General features: G+C 46.7%; 2 protein-coding genes across 3 annotated transcripts; both read left to right on the top strand.

The window, feature by feature from the left end:
• Window positions 1-638: 638 nt before the first annotated feature.
• On the top strand, window positions 639-13,194 carry LOC129359369 (interleukin-1 receptor accessory protein-like). Of its 2 annotated transcripts, none has more exons than XM_055028947.1 (12): window positions 639-1,010; window positions 3,344-3,414; window positions 6,559-6,754; window positions 6,827-6,910; window positions 7,799-8,021; window positions 8,098-8,263; window positions 8,352-8,423; window positions 8,979-9,111; window positions 9,227-9,375; window positions 9,692-9,835; window positions 11,350-11,493; window positions 11,570-13,194. In XM_055028947.1, the coding sequence occupies exons 1-12, from the start codon at window positions 1,000-1,002 to the stop codon at window positions 12,007-12,009; spliced, it is 1,833 nt and encodes a 610-aa protein (XP_054884922.1). In that variant the 5' UTR covers window positions 639-999; the 3' UTR covers window positions 12,010-13,194. The 2 variants fall into 2 exon arrangements, with proteins under 2 accessions (XP_054884922.1, XP_054884923.1); XM_055028948.1 differs by having other exon boundaries at window positions 9,230-9,375.
• Window positions 13,195-13,503: 309 nt separating this feature from the next.
• Window positions 13,504-15,950, top strand: LOC129359371 (uncharacterized). Its single transcript, XM_055028949.1, has one exon. The coding sequence runs from the start codon at window positions 14,211-14,213 to the stop codon at window positions 15,108-15,110; it is 900 nt and encodes a 299-aa protein (XP_054884924.1). The 5' UTR covers window positions 13,504-14,210; the 3' UTR covers window positions 15,111-15,950.
• Window positions 15,951-17,053: the final 1,103 nt, after the last annotated feature.

A 17,053-nucleotide genomic window follows, 5' to 3' on the forward strand; every position in this document is an offset into this window, starting at 1 on the left:
ATCGTTTACATATTTTGCAGCATTGAAAAAGTTTGGGAACTTCTGTCTTAATTCCCTTAAAATAATACAAAACTAAAATAAGTAACTTGTTTTGGTGAATTATTCATTATTATTAATGCAGAGATTTTAGTTTCAAGGCGAATTAGAACATTTTTAAATAATCTGTCAGAAGAAATGAAACGATTTTAAATTAATTATATGAACTGGAAACAAAAACAAAGATTCTTGTTTTTCTGATATGAGACATTTTTGTTGTAAGATGTTTGGGTCCCTGCAGGATGGGCTGACTGAATGAGGTTCGGATGGGCCCAGGTTCAGATGGGTCCAGGTTCGGATGGGTCTAGGTTCGGATTGGTTCGGACAGGCCCAGGTCCAGATGGGTCCAGGTTCGGATTGGTTCGGACAGGCCCAGGTCCAGATGGGTCCAGGTTCGGATGGGTCTAGGTTCGGATGGGACTTTTTCTCTGAACTGAAAAGTTCGGGGCATTCCGCGCCATTTCTGACCCGGTTGATTCCCACTCAGGTTCGGTTCGGACTGAAACGTTGGACTCGGTTTGTTGGGAAATCGTGTGACGTCATGATGACCTGGTAGGGGGCGTGGCGCGGACCGGAACCAACTTCTGCTTCCTACCCCGCAAACAGCGGCTCCGTTCTGCGCGTTTCACGCACTTTTCTCAGGTTCCAAGTCCCGCAAAGTCCGAGGCGATTCGGTTCCGTCCCGCTGCCTCCCGTTCGGGCCGAACCCTGAACTGGAGGGATGGTTTTGTTTTGGGGTCGTTAATCAGCGGGACACTTTGGAGGAGTTCCCGGACCACCCAGACCGAACCGGACCGGCTCGGTGCTCAGATTTACGGCCGGACCGGACCGGAGCCCAACCGCTGCCCGAATCGAAGCTGCTCCCCCCAAAGCCCGGCAGGAAGATACCCAGGTTCAGATCCTGGTTCTGTTCCGTTTCCAGGTTCTGAACAGTCCCGAAAGGCTCGTCCGGACCGGATCCAAATGCAGCGAATGTAAGTCAGCGCCTGTCGGAGGATTTCCTCTAAATCTGCAGTTTTTCAAATGAAGTCTGGTACTGAGGACCGTCACGCTTTTCCTGCTACGCTTTCCTGATAATAAAAAGTACTTTGCGTCTTTTGACTCATTAAAACTGGATCAGGTTCCGACCAGCAGCCCGATGACTGATGTTCTACCGCAGTTCTGACCCATAACAGAGTTCTGCTCGCTGTCATTTCTGGTCGCAGATCCACTGAGCGGACCTCCTGAAAAAATCCCCAAATTTATGCATTAAGATCGATTATATCCCGTAACCAGAGTTTGAAAGTAGATCTGGACACTTGAATTATTGTTTCCAATGAAATGTAACGTTTCGTCATCCATAAAACACCAAACTGCATGGACTCATCGTTTTGGTTAAAGATTTTACTGCAACTTTCAGGGAAAATTCATGATGAAAATTTTCATTTGAGGCAAAAATGTGTTATTTCTGAAACTGAGACCGTTAGAGTCCAACAGAAAGGCTCAGGATAATTAATCTGAGGAGCAGTTTTATCTGTTTGTGCTGCTCATCGATCGGCTCTCATAATCAGATCATGGTGGCTCTGGTCAGTTTGGGGAGTCTGCAGAGATCAGCAGAAAGAGCCGCAGCCTCCTCATCTTCATCACTGTCATCCTCATCATCAGATGTGGAAACGAAGCAGCAGGCCGATTTTATTTCCTCCACATTTAATCCTTTAATCCTCTCCTTTAATAAAGACAAGAACCTGGGAAGGTCGGAGGAAGTTTCACTGCAGTGATAAACTTCCTAGAATTCCCATTAACACACACACACACACACACAGACACACACACACAGAGAGACACACACACACAGAGACACACCCACACAGACACACACACACACAGAAACACACACACACACACACAGAGACACACACACACACACAGAGAGACACACACACACACAGACACACACACACAGAGAGACACACACAGAGACACACACACAGAGAGACACACACACACACAGACACACACACACAGAGAGACACACACACAGAGACACACCCACACAGAAACACACACACACACACACAGAGACACACACACAGACACAGACACACACACACACACACAGAAACACACACACACAGAGACACACACACACAGAAACACACACACAGACACACACACACACAGAAACACAGACAGAGACACACACATAGAGACACACACACAGAGACACACACATAGAGACACACACACACACAAACACAGAAACACACACACACATAGAGACACACACACAGAGACACACACATAGAGACACACACACACAAACACAGAAACACACACACACATAGAGACACACACACAGAGACACACACATAGAGACACACACACACACAGAAACACACACATACACACAGACACACACACAGAAACACACACAGACACACACACAGAAACACACACAGACACACACCCACACACACACAGAGACACACACACATACACACACACACACACACCCACACACACACAGACCTTGCAGAGGGAGGAAGGTGTTCCAGCGCTGGTTTTATTGAGCTCTTGCTGGCAGGAGGTGTGTGTGTGATGGATGGTGTTGTTGGGCGGCTCTGGTTCTGTATGTCCCTCCAGGGATCCCTTCCCTCCGCCTGATCATCCTCCGTGACACATTAGCCTCCGTCTGTCTCCTCCAGATCCTCCATCTTCTCCCTGACAGCTTTCAGCTTCACAAACGTCCCGACTGACGGCGGGAGAATCCTGGCTTTCCCTCCGGTTTTCTGGACTTCTGGAGTCAGAAACGGGTTTAATTAGCCAGCAGGCGAGTTCTGCCTCCTCCAGGTCAAAGGTCAGGCTCTTCCTGACCTACCCAGATACGAATGGATTAAATGAAGCGCTCAGAATTACAGCAGACATCTTTACGTTACATTAGCGTGTGCTGCGTTCGGTAAAGAGTGGGCGTTTATCGTATCGTTTATCGGGATTTTGATAAGAATTTAGATTTTCTCAATAAATTTCAATTTATTATTGAAAAACCCACAGCTGTCCGACTGTCAGGGTTTTTTCCTCCACTGTTTGTTCGATGGGAGCATCAGTAACACAAAATCATATTTTATACATCCCATTTCAAATCACGCCTCTCTTCTTTATGTGTGAAGCGTATCGCAGTGGGAATGTTTCTCCAGATCAGTATTTTCTTTGTGTGTTCTGTAATTCCTGCAGAACCTTTAGACCCGAGTGAAAACCGTCGGCTTCTGGATCCAGTTAAAACCAGATAAAGACCTGGAAGTTACTAACGAGGCTTTTCTTCTTCTCTCAGGGCGTCCTTCATCCTCCTCTTCCTCCTGGCTGTGGCGGGCGGAGCCATCAGCCAATCCAACGACTCGGCAGGTGGGTGACGGGCTGGGGGGGCGGAGTCAGCGGTTAAGAGGCGGAGTCAGCGGTTAAGAGGCGGAGTCAGCGGTTAGGAGGCGGAGTTAGCGGTTAAGAGGCGGAGTCAGCGGTTAGGAGGCGGAGTCAGCGGTTAGGAGGCGGAGTCAGCGGTTAAGAGGCGGAGTCAGCGGTTAGGAGGCGGAGTCAGCGGTTAGGAGGCGGAGTCAGCGGTTAGGAGGCGGAGTCAGCGGTTAGGAGGCGGAGTCAGCGGTTAGGAGGCGGAGTCAGCGGGTAGGAGGCGGGGTCAGCGGTCCGAGTCGCTTCTGAACTTCAGAGTTTCTCCTCAAACTGTTTCTGCTTCCAAATGAAGCGTTTGAAGTTTCCCTGCAGATTATTTAATCTGATGACGCTAACGAGGAGCCGAGCGTCTCCATGGCGACGGCTCATGGATGGAGCTGCTGGGACGATGGAGGAAAACCGCAGGATATTCTGGAAAACGAGCGTCTCACGCTGAGCAGCGCCGCTGAGTGCGGGTCGGGTTCTGGCAGCAGAACCGGAACCAGAATCCGCATTGCTTCCAGACTGCCGGTTCCACCAGCAGACCCGATCAATAAACCAAAATAATAATAACTTCTCATTAATATCTACAGGTTTTAGGTTTTAACGTAAAGAAAAAAAAACTTCTTAAAAAACACATTTTATTTTTTGATGCTGAAATTTGCACAGAATTTCCAGCTGAATAAGAAGAAAATGCATTAAAATTGAACTGACCTGAAGTTTCATTCTGGCCCGCAAATGAAATGTAATTATTCCACTAGAAAAAGACACGAAGCTAAAACCTGCATTTGTCATCAGATCTATTTAGAGCTTCAGTTGTTTATCATCTTAGTCACAGTTTTAGGAGCTGCAGGTTGACCTTCATGACCTTTAACTTTTTCTGTCTTTATGACAAAAAAGCATTTTTGTCTCTTCTGAGGGCGAACAATTTAAACACTGCTGTTAATAATTGAGCGTCTCACTTCCTTCCTGCGCTGCACATGAATCACCTGCCGTTTGAAAACTAGTTTTATTTATTTTCAGTGAGGAGTTTTTATGCAGACGCCTCATTTCAGTTTGAAAGGCCGAAATGTTTCCTGAGAAACGTTGTTTCCACCTGGATGCAGATCAAATCTGCTGGGAGTGAAATTCCTCACATTCATCTGAGTTCTGCTGAACAGAACCGGCTGAGAAGCACTTCCTGTTTCCTGATGAGGTCAGAGTCTGAAACGCGAACGGACAGACAGATGGACGGACGGACGGACGGATGGATGGACGGACGGACGGACGGACGGACGGATGGACGGACGGATGGATGGACGGACGGATGGATGGATGGACGGACGGATGGATGGACGGACGGATGGACGGATGAACGGATGGATGGATGGACGGATGGATGGATGGATGGATGGACGGACAGACGGACGGATGGATGGATGGACGGACGGACGGATGGATGGACGGATGGACGGATGGATGGATGGATGGACGGATGTCTCCCTGCAGCAGCAGGCTGTGGACACGTGGAGGTTTCATAGAAAGACGGATCCTCCGGCAGGGAAAAGCTGGCAGGTCAATTACCGCCATGCAGCGCGGCGCTCTGCTCAGAGAGGATCCATTAATCCAGAACTCGGCGTTCAGAGCCAGGAGCCGTCGGGCCGAACCAGGTTCTTCTGGCGCAGGAAGCTCAATATGTTCTAATTTCCCCAACAGCCTAAAAGTTTTTATGTTCTAATTTCTGTTGAAACAAACAAATGTGATGATCTTGTGACCTACTGTTTATTATGATAGCTGTTACTAACGCTTAAGGTTAGCTTAAGGTTTAACACTTTAGCAGAAACTATTCAAGCTAGAGCTAACACCATCAACTCCAGCTAACGTTATTAGCAGAAGCTAATGTCATCAGCAAGAGCTAACACCATTAGCTAGAGCTAACACCATTAGCTAGAGCTAACAGTCTCCTACGTTTGAAAATGTGCTGATGCTAACTGCAAACACCTTTAGCTAGCATCTGGAGCTATTTGGTATTTCCAAACAGCAGCCAACGGTCTCCTCTTCCTCCGTTTGTTCCTCCTCATCTTCATTTCTGCTGTTTTTTCCTTCACTACCTTCAATTTCAAATTGAAGTAGCTAAATGTTTCATAGCGCCTAGCATGCAACATTTTCCCAGGATCCAGCTCAACCACATGGCGGCGAACAAGTGACAATATTTTATTTTAATTTTTGAAAACTTCTAAAATAAAGACTATTGTTGAATCTAATCATGGAGACATTTCCAATTTTCCTGGAGGTTATCTTTGCGGAGCTTCTTAAGGAGTTCAGAGTTCTGGTTCTTGACGGTCCAGTCAAAGTTTGGGTTTTTTGGACAAGCTGTCTTCGGTCACATTGTGGCGTTTCTACGGCGTTGGGACCTTTAAAGGTTTCCTGTCCGTGTCATCATCCGGCTCCAGTCCAATTAAGCGTTCCCTGATGAATGGGGGTCATCTCCGGTCCGACCCGACCCGGCTGACCGATCGGCTCCATCTTCGGGTCGAGGACGGAACCATCAGTCAGAAAATCAATCGGACGGAAATGAGTCGTCGCTAATTTAGATGATTGATGGCCGGTGTGAAATCCCAGAGCGACGGTTTGCAGAATCAGTTCAAAGCTGCGGCGCTTCAGCCTATTATGGGATGTGATTTGTACCGGTCAGAAACGATCCGGTTCTGATCAGGTTTGAGGTTTGGCCACCATTTTTGTATCTGCAGTTCGACTCTATGCAGACGACGCCTTCGTTCAACTTCATAGAAGTTGAACGTTTCCTCAGCTTTGAGGGTAAAAACGGGTTCAGACCTTTTGGGTCGACCCGGTTCTGAACCTCAGAGATATTTCATATTCAGGCTGGCTATTTATTAAAAGCATCTGAAGCAGCAGAACATGATGGATCGGATTGGAAAACTCTGGTCAGATTTAATGAACCTTTGACCTCCGGCCCAGTTGGGCTCCTCTTTGAGTTTAAGGAGTTGAAGTTTTTCTGATTGTTGATTGGCTGGTTCAGCCAGAGCTGCGATCTGATTGGACGCAGGAATTTAAATCTTTAGATCAAGTTTTGAGTCTAAACGCTGTTTTCCTTCCTGCCATCAGAACCGATGTGCTTCGACTGGGGCGAGTCCAGCCAGGCAGCGGTTCTGGTTCTGGACGGGGAGGCCGGCTGGGTCTCCTGCCCGCTCTTCTCCCACCCGGCCGTCTACAACTACACGACGGCCCAGAGCGCCGGGCACGACCTGGTCTGGTACCGCCTGCTGGACGGCCAGGACCTGGAGCAGCCCATCCCCTACAGGTAACCATGGAAACCACCAGGGGTGGCTGTGACCGGCTCGGTTCTGATTCTGGTTCTGATTGTCTCCTGCAGCGCGCGGATCAGCAGAGAGCGGGACCGGCTGTGGCTGCAGCCGGCCGAGGCCGACGACAGCGGCCAGTACATCTGCATGCTGCGGTGAGTCCTGTTTCCATGGAAACAAAGTTCTGCTGAGGTTCTGGTTCCTGGCAGCTCAGATGGACCCGCTCTGATCCGGTTCTGGTTCAAACAAACTCTGCAGTAGGCACGCTTCCGCTACCGCTAAAGCGGTAATCTCAATTCATCAGGAATAGTTTTTGTTGTCCAACATTTATCAAGGCCTCCATTCCAGTTTCACTATTGAACTGATTGTTTTATTGATCACCGATAGCGATCAATCGTTCAGGGTTTTCTGGTGAGTGCTGGGTCCGGGTCCGGGTCCAGGTACGGGTCCGGGTCCAGGTCCGGGTCCGGGTCCGGGTCTGGGTCCAGGTACGGGTCAGGGTCCGGGTCCAGGTATGGGTCCAGGTCCGGGTCCAGGTATGGGTCCGGGTCAGAGTCGGGGTCCGGGTCAGAGTCGGGGTCCGGGTCAGGGTCCAGGTACGGGTCCGGGTACGGGTTCGGGTACGGGTCCAGGTACGGGTCAGGGTCCGGGTCAGAGTCGGGGTCCGGGTCCGGGTCCAGGTATGGGTCCAGGTCCAGGTCCGGGTCCGGGTCCAGGTCCGGGTCAGGGTCCAGGTATGGGTCCAGGTACGGGTCCGGGTACGGGTCCGGGTCCGGGTCCAGGTCCGGGTCCAGGTCCGGGTCAGGGTCCGGGTCCAGGTCCGGGTCCGGGTCCAGGTATGGGTCAGGGTCCAGGTCCGGGTCCGGGTCCGGGTCCGGGTCCGGGTCAGGGTCGGGGTCCGGGTCCGGGTCAGGGTCCGGGTCCAGGTCCAGGTCTGGGTCCAGGTCCGGGTCCGGGTCCGGGTCCAGGTCAGGGTAACTGATGCTGATGAAATGAAAACGTTTCATGTTTGGGTCAACATGCCGGTTCTGCTCCGCCTGCAGCAACAAGTCGTCCTGCAGCAGGATCGCCGTGCGTCTCCAGGTGCGGCGCCGGGACCAGGTGGACCGATTCGCCGGATGCCCAGAGGTTGCCATGGCAGCGACTGAGGTGCTGATCGGCTTCCAGCAGGGGGAGACGCTCACCTGTCCGAACCTGCAGGATGCCTCCAAGATGGCCGACAGCGACCCAAGGGTCAACTGGACCTACAAGAACCAAGCCATGTCGGTAAGGCGGGAGCCCGAAACCGTTTGGGTCAGAATCATCTGGGTCGGCCTCTAAACGCCGCCATCTTGTCTCCCAGAACTGTGATCATGACTTGTCCTGGAACATTCACTGGGAGGTCGGAACCGGGTTCCGGATCCATAACATGCTTGAATCCTATGAGGGCCTGTACATCTGCACAGTCCAGTACCGGCGGAGAGGCGAGACGCTGAGCTTCACCAGGAGCATCAGAGTCTCAGGAATCTGTGAGTCCGAACCGCCTCCAGAGATCCGGGCGGTACCGGTTCGGTACCGGACGGACCCGCCCAGGTAACCTCTGCTGTCTGCCTGCAGATCCCTCCAACGCACCCAAATATCCAGCAATCCTCAATCCGACCAACGGCAAGGTCTTCCCGGTCAGAACCAGTAAGTTGCTACTGGACCGGACCGGATCAGCAGAACACGGATCTGGATCTGAAAGCCAGATCGATCAATCCTCAAGCTTTTCAACTTGGGGCGTGATATGGTTTTATGGAGCTTCATTGGGGCCATAAATATTGTTCAATAATGTTTTTTTTACTGAAAAAAACTTTTTCTGTTTAAACATAATTTTTTTCTGTTTTAAAACTTTTTTTTGTGCAAATTATTGCTACAAATTTAGCTCCATACAGACCAGATATTTTCAATGAGGTTGTTTTTTCAAGGCCTTTTCCATTTTGAAGGGAAAATTACAAAACTATGAGAATAAGAATCATTTAGTTAAAATGTTTATTTGAGCCCAAAGAACATTAGCAGAACCCAATCCGATGTTCATACTTAGAAAAGGATTTTCAGGAAGAAGGAAGTAAATCTGAACTGTTGGTTTAATTGATCCATTTTATCCAATAAAGCTGGAGCTCCGCGCTGCGTTCAGGGTCGCGTGTTTTCCAGAGCACTGAGGCAGAGGAGGCGGTTCTGATTCTGGTTTCTGTTTCCTGTCAGACTCAGACGTCCATCTGACCTGCAAAGGCCAGCTTCCTTTCATCATCGACAAACCTGAGCGGGAGATTTGGTGGACGGTGGATGGGAAGAGGGTGGAGCAGCTGAACGACGCGCGCTTCACCCAAACCAACAGGTTCACAACCAAACCAGTAAACCAACTGGTTCACAACCAACCCATGTAGAACATGTTTGGGTTTCAGTTGGGCAACAGAGTTTCCTCTGAACTGATTGTCTGAATTATCTGCTAGCAGAACAACAGACGACCACCGTGACTTGACAGTGGAGATCATCCTGAAGATCACAGACGTCCAACGTGAAGACCTGCAGAAAAACTTCACTTGCTCAGTGAGAAACGCACGCGGTTCTGTGGCCCGCTGGGTCCATCTGGAGGAAGAGGGTGAGAAAGACTTTGGGTTGAACACTGGCTAAAGCTCTGTGGGTGCTAACCTGCAGATGTTTCGCTAACATGCAGCTGTTTTGCTGACCTGCAGATGTTTCGCTAACCTGCAGATGTTTTGCTAACCTGCAGCTGTTTTGCTAACCTGCAGATGTTTTGCTAACCTGCAGATGTTTCGCTAACATGCAGCTGTTTTGCTGACCTGCAGATGTTTTGCTAACCTGCAGATTTTGCTAACCTGCAGCTGTTTTGCTGACCTGCAGATGTTTCGCTAACCTGCAGATGTTTTGCTAACCTGCAGCTGTTTTGTTTCCAGTATCGCTGCCCTCCGTGGAGCTGGGCTGCGGTCTCGGTGTCACACTGGTGCTCATGCTGCTGCTCTTCGTGGTTTATCACGTCTTCTGGCTGGAGCTGCTGCTACTGTACCGCTCCTGGTTTGGCACCGACGAGCGGCACACAGGTAGGCTCCCCAACTCAGCACCTCCAGGATACGGGACACTTCAGTTTGGCCTAAAGCATCCCAGCTACGGGACAGTCCGACTCGCTGCCTTTCAGAGGGGAAGGGTCTGCATCGCCGGCCCTTCCCTTCCCTTCACTGTTTATTTTCCAGATTGTGCTCTGAGCTTTTAGTGTATTAAACCGTTCATAAAAATGGAGCGACACCGTCAAACACTCAGACGTGTTTTATAGCAAAGCTTTTAAATCGGAGCGCCACCTGCTCTGCTGCCAGTTAAATCTACAAAGTGAAAGCTGTAAACTTCCTGCGACTCGAGTCCAAACTCTGCAGAACTTTAAGAACTGAGAAATAAACAGCAGCTGCACCTAAAATGTCAAATAGATCCGATATCATGGGGAATTTTCTGCTTTCTCAGCCAAAGCTGGTTTCATTAAGCATGTTGAGACAAGATCTCAGAAATGGTAGAGAACGAAAATTATGTTATCTTGTGAGAAAAACAAACTGTGACACATTTGGAAACCGCACACATCCGTTTTTCATCATGTTTACTTTAACTTATGAATTTATATTAAATCCTGCTCTTTAAAAGTGGAAAATAATTTATTTTAATTATTGGAAAAAACTTGTAGGTCACAGTTTTTAGCTATAAGCTAAATGTTTTAACACATCACAATTTCTCCTCAACAGATTCTAATAAATCATAACCAGTTTTTTCAGCTGTGTTTCATATGATGTTTTTAAAATAAAGTTTAATAAAACTTAATCACACTTGGATGTTCCTGACCAAGCTGCAAATCGCAACACAACATTTTTAGCCTAGCATAGCTGAGTTTAGCTTTGAATAATTTACCTCATAAGTTCAAAATGATCTTAATTGATCTGATTTTAACTGAGCTTATTTTTTGTTGAATGACCTCACAGTAGTTTAGCATAGCTGCTATTTAGCTTAACTTTCCTTTAATTAGATAATCAGATTTAGTTAAAAGTAATTTTACTTTTGCTTGATTTATCTTATTTTGGTTTAGGTCACTTTAACTTTCACATTTTACTTCACCTTGTTTTAGGTTAGCCTATGTTAGCTTAGCATACTTTACATTGACTTAGCTTAGTTAGGCTAAATGTTGTTTCAGATTTCCTCTGTTTAGCGTAGCTCACCTTAGTTTAACTTAACCTGCTGTTAATCCAGGCTGAACTTCTTTTAGGTTCCATAATCTTGTAGTTTTTGTTGTTTAGCTTTACTTTCATTTTCTGACTTGAAAAGTAGAAAAATTCTCAACCAGTTTGTTTTATTTTGAAGGTTGAAGGAGAAAGCCAATATGGCAGCATGAGTTCAGTCTCAGCCTGAAGTAAAACTGTCTGATCGTGAGCTGAGATGTACTTTGTTTGAGCCGTCGCGGTGAAAACCGTGTAAAGGTTTTGACAGATCTCAGGAAATGACTCAGCGCTCTGAGGAACACAGACCTCAGATCAGATGAAACCACTTCCTTTGCAGATATTTTCCTCTGCTGGTGTTTCAGACGATAAGGAGTTTGACGTCTACATCTCGTACGCGCGGAACAGCGAGGAGGAGCAGTTCGTCCTGTCGACGCTGCGCGGTGTCCTGGAGAACGAGCTCGGCTACTCCGTCTGCATCTTCGACCGGGACAGTCTGCCCGGAGGGAGTGAGTTCCTCTAAACCTCCACCCTTCACTCATTCATCACCCCTTCACCCCTTCATCCCTCCATCTTCCGTTGCAGCCATCACAGACGAGACGCTGAGCTTCGTGGCTCGCAGCCGGCGCCTCCTGGTGGTGGTCAGCCCCGGTTACGCCTCGCAGGGCTCCCAGGCGCTGCTGGAGCTGAAGGCCGGCATCGACAGCATGGCGCTGGGCGGCCACCTGCGGGTCATCCTGGTCCAGTACCGGCCCGTCCAGAGGCAGAGCCTGGTCCGGGAGCTGCGGCGGGCCCGCGTGGCACTGGCGCTGGTCCGCTGGAAGGGGGACAAGTCCAAGGAGCTGACGTCCCGCTTCTGGAAGCGGCTGCGGGTGGAGCTTCCTGTGAGGAGAGGCGGGGAGCAGGATGGGAGCAAGGAGGCGGCGCTGATGAGGCTCCTCAGTCAGAACAGCACCAACTCCCAGACCGGCCTCATCAGCAACACCACCAAAACGCCTCACAACGTCCCGAACTCTGCAGCCTGACCCGGACGGCTCCGAACCAACTGGAGGAGCAAAACCAGTCCAACCAGTCCAGAGCCATAATGTCAGACCCGCTCACAGGAGCAGGTTCTGATTGGTTGGTCCTGGAGGAGAGAACCAATCAGGATGCGCTAATGGAGGCCACAGAAGATTGGACTCATCCGTGGAGACCCAGAGAAGGTCAAGTGACGGCGACCTGAGCCAAGAGTCGGGTTCAAACCGGATCAGACACACTGGGCGCCATTTTTAAAGTTAGCATCGATAATTTGACATAAGGGAGAAAAATGGAAATTAATTTCTACAGTCATATTTTCATTTCACCATGTTGTTCATTCATTTATAAAAGATCCAAAGAAATATTTCATCACCAACCTAAATGCTCCACTACAGATATTCAGTTTACTGATATTCAGCTGAATGAAGCTGAATATTTATTTGATTTGCTGGCTGGTTTTCTTCTCCTCAGTTTTCTGTTTGTTTTTCTGACTTCAGGTTTTCTGCAGACCGGAACTCAAAATTACATAAAACTCAGTATTTCCCAGAACACGAGTGTCATAAATCAACTTCATCTTCGCATTTCGAGCTTGAACTTTTTCTTTGTGATGTTTTCTTTTTTCTTGTTTGACTCAGAATGTTTTCATGAATGTTGAGAGAAACCATATTTTCAAACATTTGCCAAAAAGTCACATTTAGTTCTAAAAGTGGATTTACAGTTTTATCAGCTGGTTAAAGGTCTGTCACAGGAATCGATCAGTGAATGTAGCTCCATGTAAAGACCAACGTGTTTCTCATCTTTTGGATAATTAGTTTTTTGCTCCGCCTGGTGGTCATTAGAGGAACTGCATGTTTCATCAGACGTTTCATTGGATCATTTTGAAGAAAACCAACATGGAGTTGAAGGACTGTGTCACCTTGACACAGTCAAGACGGATTGAATTAGGATATTTTAATCCAATGGAACTTTAAATATTGTCATTTCTAGATATTATTTAGTTTATGTTTATGTCAACAAAATTACCTACAGTTTAATGAGTTAAAATACATTTTTGGGGTTGAAAAAAGCCAAAGCTGTTTAACATTTTACGCATCAGTGTTTTAATATTGAACACATTCTGCACTTTGTCCTGCTTTGCTGCATTTGTTTTTTATTAATTTTCTTTTTGATTAATTAAATAATATATGCATTAATTTCTGCTTTCATTAATCATTTCATTTTTTCTCATTAATGTTCAAAAACACAACAAATTTGATTTCATTTCATCTTTATAAATGGATCTTGGAAATAAGAAAGTCAAAGTTATTTTTCTGCTTTCTTTTCTTTTCATGTTCAAACCATCATGACAAAAGCAGGTAAAAATGGCACAGCAGATTTTTTTTCACTGGTCTTTCAGAGCTTAAAGAAAATCTGAAAAAAAAAACACACTCTCATATCTGCTTTTAGTTGTTGGAGGAAATATTTCTTTATTAAAAATTTTTACCTCCACATCAAGAAAAAAAACTACAAAAATAAACTTTCGTCTAGATTGACCTTAATTTCTGACTATTAAAGTCAAGAAAACAATGATAAGGCTCAGGAAATGAGTTCCTTAAAAAACCCTTTTGCCTTTTAAAGGCCTTCGCACAAAACAAACTAAATCAGTGAATTTTTATGCCACAGAGTTTCATTTTATATTATGATTTTTCTTACTTCAGTTCTTATAAAAATGCTGCATATATGAAATACGAATTAGAAGAAATTTGACTCCCTGATTCAAAGCCTTGAAATTGGGTCTTTCTCTTTAAAACCTCTTTCTGAAGCTCCGCCTCCAGGAAGTCATCCCAACATGGCTCCTCTTTAACCCTTTAATGATTTAATCAACATTGCTCTGAGCAGCAGCTCCTCCAACGAGCTCAGCAGCTAATTGGTGCTGGCTAGTCTGAAGGAGCTGAGTGGGGGAGGAGCTGTGCCTTGGAGGCGGGGCTAGGTCCATCCATTCGTACTGCAGCTGAATGGTTGCCATGGAGACTAAAGGATTTCTCAACCATGTATGAAAGAATCAACACTGCAGGTTTGTGTTTGATGAGGAAAACATTAAAACATGATGCAAAGATGATAAAACTTCATTTTACTTGATTCTGGCCCTTTAAGAACCAGCAGCTCACCGGCCTGCAGACTCCCACTAAACCAGACTTAAAGGTTGAATCGTTCAGTTTTGTGCAGAACAATGTTTCCTCTGCTGCCATGTTTGAGTCTCTTCTCCTCTGTCTCAGGTCTGTCCGAGTCCATCCTGCAGGCCATGCGGCGCAGCCGGCGCCTCCTCTTCGTCCTCAGTCCAGACCTCCTGGCGGAGAAGAGCTTCAGCCTGCTGGAGTGCCGTCTGGGTCTGTACCTGCAGCGCGGCCAGCGGGCCTCCATCCTGGCCGTGGTCTGCCGCTCCGTCACCAAGCTGCCCTGCGAAGAGGCGGTCCAGCTCCGCCGCGCCGCCATCTGCACCGCCACCTGGAGGGGGCGCCGGTCCGAACCGCGGCGCTCCCGGTTCTGGCTGCGGCTGCGGCTGGCGCTGCCGGTCCGGCCGCTCGCTCTGGGCCGGCGGCTCATCGACAGCACGTCGTCGCACTCTGACCTGGCGGCGCTGGCTCTGCAGAGAGCTCAACGCATCCGGAACCAGAACCGCAGGGACCGGGCCGGGCGGAGCCGCACGGGCCGCAGGGCTTCGGCCAATCACAGAAAGACTCCGTCCAGAGGGAGGGGCGACGTCAGGAGGGAGGAGGGGCTGCAGCACAGCAGGAGGTGCTCGGGGTGCGCTGGGTTCATGGGCCAGGTGGAGGACAGGCGGGCGGAGATTAGAGGGGAGACCCAAATCCAGCTACGCAACGGGACCGACGCCGTCTCAGAAACAGACTCCATCATCCCTGACCCCGCCCACACAGCACACAGCCACGCCCCATCACCAAACCACGCCCACGAAATTTATGACCCCGCCTCCTCTGACCTCGCCCTCTCCGGCTGTCAGCAGGAAGTGGACACTTCCAGGACTTCAGAAGAAAATCAGGCAGGCGAAAAGGGGGAGGAGCTTATGTTTGAGATGGCGCCAACCGCGCCCCCAACAGAAAACCCCGCCTAGCCGTTCATGTCTACGACGTGAATTGTTCTCAGATTGAATCGGTGAACATTTGGACTAATCCGAAGGAGTGTGATTAGTTTTTATTGGGTTTAATAGTTAACACTACTCTGGATTTAACGGAATCGTAACTGTTGCTGCAGCATGTTAGATTTGCTGAAACGTTTTACTGAGTTCTTTCTGCGTACTGGTTCTGAATAATTACTGCATTTTAGCCTCAAAGAAACCATCTCGGACAAAATATTCCTGATTTTAGCAATATTATGGAGGCAAAAGGAGAAAGTAAATTTAAACATTCTGACATTATTAGTAAAGTCTGTTTTTTTCATAAACATTTCATATACAAATCTAAAGCAGTTGTCCTGCATGGATTTAACCAAGTCTTTTCTGGAATCTGTCTTTCTTTTCATGATGTCAGCAGCTGCAGGAATCTGCACATAAACTCCTTTCTGTCTGATACGGAGCTAAATTAGGGTCCATAAGTAGTGTTCAAAAACAATTATTGGAGTCTGAAAAATAATTTCTAAACTGAAAAAAGTTTCAAACTGAAAGATAATAAATAAATAAAAGCTGAACTTTTCATGACGGAAAAGTTTTGAAACTGCTAGATATTTTTGAAACTGATAAAAGTTTTGAATCTGAAAGGTTTTATGGTTCCATAAAAAAATTAATTGGAAAGATTTTACTGAAAAATAATTTTCACACGAGAAAAGTTCTTCATATTGGAAAGTTTATTTTCAATTTCAAAATCCATTTTTTTAAACAAACTTTGTGGCCATAATTTAGCTCCATACAACTGATAATACATGAGATTTATTCTGAGAAGCTGAACTTTATGTAATCTGCCCCTTTTTTCAGCCTGCATGAACAATATTCTAATAAACTTTTTTTTAAAAAAGGTTTCTACTCGAGTTTTTATTCACTCTTGAATAAAGTGATTAAATGAATAGCAGCAACTGTAAATCCTGAACATGTGGTTTATCTAAAGGTGCAATTAATGCTGCTCTCTACAGGGGGCGCTGCTGGTTTTTCATTCTGTCCTCTGTGTTGGTCTTTCATTTGATTAATAAATATGTTTTCTGATGGGAGAAAATCTTTGAATAACCTGGAATAAGAAACAGTCGATACTACCTAAAGTTTTGTAGTGAAATTCTGCATTTTGATGATAAAACGAAGCAGGAAACATTCACACTTTCCTCAGTTCATCTCCTCCCAGCCTCCAAACCAGAGAGAGAAGGATTTCCTGACAGAGATGGAGTGTAAACTCCGACTTTGTGTTCTGCTGAGCTGGAAAAACATTTAATTCCCCATTAATTACCCATCTGTGAGCCAAGCTACTCTCTGCTATGACCAGGGAGGCAGAATATTACACCCATGATAAAAACACTGCAGACCTCTTTAGAAATTAGACAAACTCCCCAAATCCACATCTTCTGAACCAATTAAAGTAAATTAAACTTCCCACACTAGAACTGACTCCAGTACCGGTCCAGACAACAATGTTCCATGAGGTAATTTAATAATGTTAGAGGAATGAATGGCAAATATAAAAATAAATAAATACATTGAAAATAGAAAAAACTGTGGTAAATGTGCATGTTTAAGAACTGGATTTATGGTTTTCATAAAAAAAGAAAAACTTTTTTTTTTCGAAGTTTCATAAACGACTGAACCAGAACTGGAGCTGAAAATCTGCAGATTTTAATGTGATTTCCTCCCAGTCTGAGTTATTTCTGTTGTGTGGAAATCCTTCTACTTAGTGTAAAGAAACTAGAAGCTCTAATCTAAGCCTCAGTGAGTGACTTCATCACTTTCTTTCATTGTCTTTACTTACAGCTTTTACTCTGACGAAATCTGTTAATCACACACTTTTTACTCCAGGAGTGAAAATACAGTTTTTGCTCTCTGCTAGTTCAGGTTTCAGTTTAGAATCTGAAACTGAAATC

The sequence above is a fragment of the Poeciliopsis prolifica genome, unplaced genomic scaffold, assembly GCF_027474105.1.
Source record: "Poeciliopsis prolifica strain line A6 unplaced genomic scaffold, Auburn_PproV2 SCAFFOLD004, whole genome shotgun sequence".
NCBI classification, from domain to species: Eukaryota; Metazoa; Chordata; class Actinopteri; order Cyprinodontiformes; family Poeciliidae; genus Poeciliopsis; species Poeciliopsis prolifica.